This window comes from Dermacentor silvarum, chromosome 4 (genome assembly GCF_013339745.2).
Source record: "Dermacentor silvarum isolate Dsil-2018 chromosome 4, BIME_Dsil_1.4, whole genome shotgun sequence".
In the NCBI taxonomy this organism is placed as follows: Eukaryota; Metazoa; Arthropoda; class Arachnida; order Ixodida; family Ixodidae; genus Dermacentor; species Dermacentor silvarum.
This window is the reverse complement of record NC_051157.2, coordinates 139,142,523-139,151,876: the sequence shown is the minus strand read 5'-3', so window position 1 is coordinate 139,151,876 and position 9,354 is coordinate 139,142,523. Positions and strand designations below refer to the sequence as shown.

At 46.0% G+C, this 9,354-nt stretch overlaps 2 protein-coding genes across 2 annotated transcripts; one reads left to right on the top strand and one right to left on the bottom strand.

Annotated features, from left to right (window-relative positions):
* The first annotated feature begins 243 nt into the window (after positions 1-243).
* LOC125945022 (uncharacterized) lies at positions 244-2,390 on the top strand. Its single transcript, XM_049666571.1, has 2 exons — positions 244-590; positions 1,789-2,390. Exons 1-2 carry the CDS (start codon positions 244-246, stop codon positions 2,369-2,371), a joined length of 930 nt encoding a protein of 309 aa, XP_049522528.1. The 3' UTR covers positions 2,372-2,390.
* On the bottom strand, positions 2,390-4,584 carry LOC119448310 (myb/SANT-like DNA-binding domain-containing protein 1). Its single transcript, XM_037711684.2, has 3 exons — positions 3,988-4,584; positions 2,984-3,131; positions 2,390-2,682 (listed from the first exon to the last, which is right to left on the bottom strand). The coding sequence occupies exons 1-3, from the start codon at positions 4,410-4,412 to the stop codon at positions 2,398-2,400; spliced, it is 858 nt and encodes a 285-aa protein (XP_037567612.1). The 5' UTR covers positions 4,413-4,584; the 3' UTR covers positions 2,390-2,397.
* Between the last annotated feature and the right edge of the window lie 4,770 nt (positions 4,585-9,354).

Sequence of the window (9,354 nt, the reverse complement as noted above, 5' to 3'; positions counted from 1 at the left end):
GCGGAAATGGAAGCCTCGGCAGCGAAAGTGCGCGCTATCAAGCGCCAAATTATTGCGAACAACGCCATGCTGACTGCGCTGGCATCGTCGTCTAGCCGCGCTCCAAGGGAAATCTGGGCCTATCCTCGTCATGGACGGTGGTTTGAGAATACGCTGCCAAACCTTGGGGACCAGAATTTCCGCCAATCATTTCGCGTGTCTCAAACCACATTCAAATATTTAGTTGACGTTTGCCGACCCACCATGGAACGCCAGACTACGAACATGCGCGAAGCCGTTCCCGTGGAGAAGAGGGTCGCCGTTGCCCTTTATAAGCTTTGTTCATCTGCCGAGGACAGGACAGTCGCCCACTTATTTGACATGGGCAGATCCACGGTCAACATCATTTATCGCGAGTTCTGCGAAACCGTGGTGGCATCATTGGAACATGAATGGGTCAAGATGGTAACTGGAAATGACATGGAGAACCACATCGGGGAATTCTATGCTTCCACCGGATTCCCGCAAGGTGTCGGCGCTCTGGACGGATGCCATTTTCCGGTTTCTCCGCCAAAGGAACACGCCAGCGACTATTATAACTACAAAGGCTGGTAAGTGCATGAAATGAAGGGCGAGCGTTACTACAAATAGGGCAGCAATAGGCGATTGATTGAAGCGGGATAAGATACGACATTAAGGCACAGAAATGTAGTTTTGTGAATCTTGCCGAAAGAAAAAATAATTCTTCCAAGCTAGGCAGCTTTTTTCCTGACACATTCCTACTACATGGCAATGTGACGTTGCAGTAATGAGTTAAGATGCAGGTTATGACACTAGTGCTTTCAAATGTAAGCTAAATACATTGTTGTAACCAGGCATCCTGGATGGCTTAAAGGCAATGAAACTACACTAAATATTGTTCGCGTAAAAAAAAAAAAGAGAACAACTTTACGCAGCCTGCAATCATCATGCAAAGGTACATTACTGTTTACAAGTGCTATTAATTAGGTATTGTGGAGCGTACAGCATTCCAAACTTTGCTATCATGACCCGTCCTTGTACACTGGTTTTTGTTTGACTATCGTGATCGGTTGAGTCAATGACAACGAGATTCTGGTTTATGTTTGGTTACGGTGATCAGTTCTGTGCTTGTCAGTGACAATTGGACCTTTGTGATGCATTCTAAAAGGGCATGAGCGCTAGCGGCATTTAACTGTGGACTGCACCTTACTTAGCAACTAGCCAGTACAACTAAGATTCACCTAGATGGTCAGGATAATGAACTGGCGCTCTTTGGCCATACTTGGCCCTTGCGCCACAAAACACTACATTCATCATCAGGATAATGAACGTGCGAATATGATACAGGTTGAGTAATTACTTGAGTGCATCATTGTGTTGTGTATGCGTTGTATTGCAAGCTATTGTGGCACCAAGGTAAATTTCAAAACACCCACATACAAAAAAAAAAGTGAAGTACCAGGAATGTCATACTATTCAGTGCTTACTGAATGCTACAGTGCATTTTTACCCAACAGTGTCCTCACAGAAATGAAACAGCTATGACATGGTATGATGCAAGAGCTCCTAAAAAGTTTTGCTTTATCCAGGCTACATTGCATATATCCCACATGTTCTTGATAACTGTACTTTGTTCAGCATACTCCTAAAAATATATTACTTGCTATCTGATGCTGTTGCTTCATTACATAAAATGCATTCTTTTGCCATGTGTGCTTACAGCATAAAACTATCCAGTTTCTTTGTCATGGACTTTACCTTTAACAGTGATTTTGCTTTTTCTTACAGGCACAGCGTGATACTGCTCGCACTGGTGGATCACTGTTACGTGTTCCGGTACACAAACGTTGGATCACCGGGAAGATGCCACGATGCACATGTGTACCACCAATCAAGCCTGTCTCGCCTTGTTTCGGGGCCCACATTCAGGCACCCAACCACCCTGATAAGCGGCGTTGCTGTGCCCCCACTGATACTTTGCGATCAGGCATTTCCCCTCACGCCGAACCTTATTAAGCCATTTGCGAGCACAAGCAGCTCTGAAGAGCAAAAGCATTTTAACTATCAGCTATCAAAATCTCGCAGAATAGTAGAAAATGCATTTGGGCGGCTTAAAGCCCGTTTCAGGTTTATAATGAAGAGAATGGAATGTGACATCAGCAATGTGCCGCTTATAATAAGGGCATGCTGTGTACTGAATAATATTTGCGAACACTTTGGTGATGCTGTATCGCAGCAGTGGATCGGTGAGGCGCAGCTGTACGACACAATATTTCAGCAGCCAACACACACTACGGATGCACTCGTCGCAACTGGAAGAAACATTCGAGCTGCAGTTGCCATGCACTTGCACCAACATATGGACCACTAGCAAAGCCAAGAAGTCGAAAAGTGGAATTATTTATTAAAATACTGCGACAGCAGGTCCACCAACTTTTCTTGCGCATTTACTTGCCGCTCCCGCAGAGCTTGGTCAACTTTAGTTGCCTCTTGCAACGTAGCAATCAGCTTATTTTGCTGTTCGAGCAAGTTATTCCTGAAGTTCTCAGTGGCACTCTGCCTCTTCCGCTTTTGTGGGCGGCGCTGTTGTGTGGTCGATGCAGGCCCTTGGCTATCGCTTGCGTCTGCCACCTCCTCCTCTCCAGACGTGTTTCCATTGGAACGTTCCATGCTGGAAATTATCTGGAATGAATAAAGATATTTGTTGTTTATGCCATGCACCTACACATCAATTCGCTGTTTTCAGTTGTATTTCCTTACACACGAGTGCAAAGCCACAATGGTCACCTGCCACACAAAACAACCTTGTGAATATGACAAGCAAAGTATTTCGTGTATTAGGTGGGGTATTCCAGTTTTCCTAATTCTTTAGGAAACTTTTTTCGGGGGAAGTCATTCAGGTGCTCATAAAAACGTGGCAAATCTAGATTTTGAGGCTTATTTTCTATAAACTGGTTAACGTATCACGTATATTACCACTTACCATTTCTACAGTTTCATCTGGAGAGCAAGGGCTCTCCTGAATGAGGGAGCGATCATTCGCCGGCAGGGCACCCAAGATCCTGTGTACTTCAGAAAAGAATGGCCAGGGAGACGGCGAGGACCCTGTCGTCCTTTCCCGCGACTCTTTTCTGGAAACACAGAAAGCGACGATAAACAATTAAGAAAACTGAAATGCTAGACAAGTAGTAGAAGCTAAACTAGTTTACAAATGCTTGTTATATGCCATGACATGTGGACATGACCGTACATGCAACATTACATGCTCATTTGATATGCTTGTTTACGATTCATTATCTTTAGTTTTTTAGAAATGGCGACTCAAGAGTTGGGTACCTAAACTGCATTGAGTTTGCATAAGTGAAGCGACAACATTAATGTTGGGATATACTTTGCCACCATGGTGTAAACCAAAAAAAAAAAAAAGACGGAGAAAATTATTTGAAAGGACGAAAAACATGTGCACATATGCAACGAAAGGATAGTTTAGTGTGCGAAAGAAGTTTAAAAATTTACCGTTTCATTTTGGTAAAGTTTAAAGGCAAATAAAAGCAAAGCCACAGAAACTAGCTGCGATTATTAAGCATGCTGATGTGCCATATTTGTTGATTCAGCTCATAGAAAATGGAACTCAGAAAAATTATGCACAAATCCAAAGCATTCTCAAGCTATTTTATGTATCTGATATGGCATTATTTGGGAGCATAAGACGAAACTGTAGAGGTGCGCTGTGCAGAAGCCCCGAGTTTGGCGCCGTGTGCGTGTCGGTCTTGTCCCTGTTCATTTCGCGCTGTGCATGTTTAGTAACCAACACGCCCGCCCGAGCTACGAAAAACGCCGCACGGCGCGTCCCCGCAAATAAAATAAAAGGGCTCCGCGCGCTCGTATTGCGATGTTCAATTATTATTACATATCTCCGAATACCGCCAAACTAGGGCTTTCCTGCGCCTCCCTTTTCTCGTTCTCTGCTTAGTGCACGTTGCTTACCTGTATCTCTGGGTCAGGTTGTCGATCTTGGTCTGCACCTGCCGGCGAGTTCTCTTGATGCCGCTCTGCGCAAGAGCTGCGACAATGGCGTCATACACTTTGGCGTTATGTTTCTCCCCTCGGAGTTGCGGGAGGTGGTCCTCCCACAGCCGGATCAAGACCCAAGTCTCCGCCTCCGTCCACGTTGACCGTGGCTGCGAAGGGTTGCTGCCGCTGTGACGCTCCGATGCCGGTGCGAGCGAAGCAGACGAGGCGCCGGGATCGCTCATAGCGCAGTTTCTCCGTACGACACGTGCGGCTCGCACGCGGATAAACAGACGAAAATGGACACGTGCGTCTCGCGCGCGGATAAACAAACAAAATGGCAGAACGACAGTTTCCCATGCGGGATGGCGATGCATGGTGTGGAGAGTACAGGCGCTCATGTCCTTAAAAACAAATATAAAGCTCCAATTACGTGGTGTATAACCAAAGGCAAAACAAATAACAATGCTAAAATTTGTAAGTGAGCCAGTTCCGACGATTTTATTAACGTGGTTTTCTTCGCAGCTGTAGCTATCTGGGAACGAGAGTACTCCGTCCAGCCGTAATGGTCATTGCCGAACTCCCTTCGCGAAAAGGTCCATTAAACTCTCTTGGCGAAAGGGAGACCGTGTGACAGCGAGCGCATCTCCTTCGAGATAAAGACGACGGAGTTCAAAGGAGTTTGCGGGTGCCCGTGTGACAGGGGTATAACTCTATGTTCCGAGATCATGCTCAGGGCCTTGACTCAAGACCATAGAGTTTCCCACTTTATTACCTAGAGGGAAATCTGGCGCTGCTGCGCTCTGGTATGCTTGGTATATTGTGACTTCGGCATGGCATCGTTCTTGGAGAGCCAGGATGCCTTGAAGACGCGCCTGGCTAGCACTGTTCCGTCTGTCACAATGATTAATTTCCTGCTGAAACAGCACGTAAAAAGCTGTTTTTAGCTTTATTATTACACAAAAACATGTTTTGTTTAATTTTGAGGACTTATTATTGGATGTACAATTATATGAAACGTAAAAAGTATCAGCTCGCCACTCAAGTTGGAGGACAGACGACAAAGATTCTCGCTCGCTTTGGAACCACTTGTCGTCCGCTCTTGCTTTTTAGGAGCGAAGCTCCTTAGGCTCTCACGATGTCCGTTGTCGCCGTCGTCGTCGTAGCTCCCCGTCGTGCACGCAGCGCTCATACTGACCGCGCACAGGTGTTGCGCTGCGCCGGCGCCGCTCCGAAACCCCTCTCCGAGCAAGCGCACGATGTCATGCGCAGAACCGTTCGCAGAGCGCACACAGCGCGCATACCGACCGGGCACAGGTGTTGCGCCGGCGCCGCGCCGCTGTCGCTACACTTAGCACTGCAGTATGGAGGAGTGCGAACGTAAGCGCAAACGTCGTGGCTCTAATCCTACACTTCGAGAACGAGACGCGGCAGCCCAACGGAAACGCCGCGAAGCTAACCCTGAGCTACGAGCACGAGAAGCAGCACCACGCCGGCAACGGCAGCAAGACTCCGAAGCGAAAGCTCGAGCAGCAGTCGTAATCGTCCAAGGAGCTTTGCTCCATCATCAGGATTCACTTCGGGGATCGGCTGCCATTTTTTTCTTCTCTTGATTCTGCATTGTGAGTAAACTTTATTGAGAGGGGTAATATGGGTGAATGAAAGCCTTTTATGCAGATTTTATTTTAAGAACGCATTATTTGTGTAGCCATATCGACGTTTTGGACGAAGCCTCGTACAGCACCAGCCAACACAAGCCTCGCAGACACATATACCGTCATTCCCATGACGGCACAGCGCGCCCTTTAAGAAATTCGCATAGACGGCGGCGCCAGATTACCCTCTAGGTGTTATAGTGAGAAACTCTATGCTCAATTCACTTAGCATGATTTTAGAATTCAAGTTTCACTTATTTAGAAAAATGAATACTATGTTTTTATAGTTACTTTCTTTCGAAAATGTTTGCATGGGAACCAAAAGCGTTATGAATCGTTACGGATCACTTTTTTTTTCGGGGCAAAATTGAAGCAGAACTTTTTTCAGTGGAACGAAACTAAAACCAGAGAGAGAGAAACTAAAACCAGAACGTAAAACATTTCGTTCGGACGCCCTGCCTTCAACCTACGGCGCGCGGGTTGTGTGCGCATCGCCTCCGAGAGTTGCGCGCGCCGGTTGGTTTCAAGTAAAACGTGCGGCGCGCGCAAATCTCGGAGGCCGTGGTTAGCACGCTCGGCCGCGCGGGCAGCAAGGACCGGGTAGCGACATTACAATTGCTAGAAGCTAGCGCTTTCCTATTTAGTCCGGAAGCTAACCATTGGGCCTTCGTCCCTGCGTTTGGTAGGAGCAAGCGGCCATCACTTGGAAAACGTGGGTCAAGTCAAAAACTGTTGTAACAGTCGACGGTCAAACATTGCAGCATGAATTTGTCGTGGTTAAGCGGTTACCTCATGACGGAGTGCTTCTAGGCGACGACTTCCTATGGGCCTCAAGAGCCATCATCGACTGGAATTCGCAAAGCTTTGCCGTGTCTGTTCCTCAGATGTTACAAAAGGTCCACCTCATTAGGGAGCAAACACTACCTGCTTTATCACGGAAGTTAGTTCCAGTCGACTGGCATCGCATGTCCAGAGACAAAGATTGTGTGATGGTCATCACAGGGACAAAGCTCCTGTACGACCGCTATTCGGTCATTGTGGAGCCCATGGTTGCAGATGCATCCGAAAAAATAGTCAAGGTTTTGCTGACGAACTGTTCATCCCAAGCCATTGTGCTTCCATCTCAGATGACAATTGGAGTCGTAGAAGAAGCAAGGGGAATAGAGGACATTGAACTGTCTGTGGAAGACTGTCAACAGATCCTCCAAATTTCATGCCTGCCTTCTCCTGAGGATCTTGATGAGCCGTCAGCCTATGCAGTTGTTGACCCGCAGCATCGCTCAATCCAAATTGGTGACATGAACTTTAACGTTGACACAACGTTATCCTCAAGTGAGCTGCAGGTCGTGAAGGAGTTGTTGGCCTAACATGCTGCTTCCTTCGCACAATCAAGTACGGATGTAGGCTCATGCAAAATTGAGCAACATTGCATTACAACTGGGAATGCAAAGCCTATCTCCCAACGACCTCGCGGATTGTCTCCGACGCAATGTGACCTCGTCAAGAGTCTGATCAAGGACCTCATCGACGCCAACATAGTCCGGCCTTCTCGGAGTCCTTGGGCTTCGCCGCTGGTCTTAGTAGCGAAGAAAGACGGGAAAACACGCATGTGCGTCGATTATCGACGGCTCAACGCAGTGACTGAAGATATTGTTTACCCTTTTCCAAGGATTGAAGATGCCCTGCAGGCGCTCACCGGAAGCAAGTACTTTTCTGTCATTGACTTGGTGTCTGGTTTTTATCAGATAACCATGCATCCAGATGAAATACAGAAGACGGCTTTCGTTACACCTTGGGGTCTCTACGAATTCCTACGGATGCCGTTTGGCAGGTGCTCCTTTCACGTGTCAACGAGCCGTCGATACAATCATTGACGGCATTAAGTATGACAATGCCCTCGTCTACATGGATGATTGCGTAGTCTTCAGTCACACATTTAAAGACCATGTTTCGCACCTGAGGGACATCTTTTCAAGGTTCCAGAAAGCAGCTTTGAAGTTCAAACCACAGAAGTGTTTCTTCTTCTGCACTGTTATTAATTACCTTGGGCATGTTGTCACAAAAGATGGTGTAAGTCCTGACCCATCGAAACTGGCAGCTGTTCAGATGTTCCGGCCTCCTCGAACCGTGCAGGAGCTCCAGTCATTCATGGGGCTTACGTCATACTTCAGGAAGTTTATCCCTAACTACAGTGTTACCGCTGCACCTCTACGATCCCTCCTAAAGAAGAATTCTGCTTTTTCCTGGGAGGAGGATCAGCAAGTGGCCTTTGAGACTGACATTAAAGTGCGCTTTGTGTCAGCCGCCTGTCCTCAAGCTATTCTCGGAGAGAACAGAATTTACGGTGCAAGTACACGCAACGCATCTCGTCTCGACTTAGGATGTCTGTTGCTGCAAGAAGATGAAGAGCGACGATATCGCCCAGTGTTATACCTAAAGTGTTTACTTAAAGGCGCAGAGGTCAATTCTTCGACGGAACTGGAAGCCCTTGCTGTGAAATGGACATTAGAAGAGCTGCGACCATACTTGATAGGCCACAAATTACAGGTTGTCAGTGACCACCACGCCCTTTGCTGGATTTTGCGCTACAAGGATGGTAACCAACGTCTTCTCCGTTGGTTCAGGTTGCAGCGCGGCGTCCTCCTTATAGAATTTGTCGAAGGATCAAATGCATGAAGAATAACTGCATTGCCAATGCCATTGTATATTAGATGCTGCAAACGAATTATTGAACGCTATGCACTGTCAAGTAAAATATGTATTCTTTCATAAAAGAATATATTCGTATGCCCCAAAAATTGTGGCAGAAATAACTGATATCAATGCTTCCGCGTTTTTTTTTGTCTATTTAATAAGTGAAGAAAATATCACACGTCTCTCAAGGACTTGGTTGGAAAATGTATGCAGCTTTAGTACTATAACAGTTCGAAACCAGCAAAGCAGTGCATGCAGCTGATATGAAAAACGTAAAGGCCATAAAATGAATAAGTTGAGGACAAATATTTTAGTGAATCTTTGTCATTCAAGAATCTTGTTTACATTTTTGTACGTATGCAACGGTCAGTGAAAAATCTCAATGACGCTGCCCTTCGTTTCAATGTATTGCGCTGGAACAGCTGTCACCGGTCGTGTATTGCGTGTTACTGCACCGAAATTATAGTCGCAACAGAGAGCACGTATAAAAAGCAGGAGTTCTGCAAAATATACATTAGAAATGCGAAGATAGAATGGAATAAACAAATACGAAGATACAACTCGCTAAAGGGCAAAAAAGAGTCGCTGGAAACAAAGTTCACTGCTTGTATACACAAAACCTCGCAACAAGATATTTAAATATACGTATAAGTCTCCAATAAATCTACGTATTTAAGCAAACGTCACTGTATGTAATGCGTCAAACAAGACAAATAAACCTTTTGCGCAGTCAGAGATAGTAAACTCTACGCAAAGACAGACAAATCAGTGAAGAACAAAATTATCAGAAATCGCAATATGTACTCGGGCCATGCGGCGGTCGCGACAGCGCCATATGGGTAGTATAATAGAGAAATAATGCAGAAATCAGTACGAAAATGTGTAATTTAACTGCCTGCACAGGGCCAACAATTATTCTGCACCCAAAATTAAGGGAGGGTATTGCTTCGTTTCAAAAAAGAAATAGAAGCAGGTAGCTAAAAAGGAAAGAAAA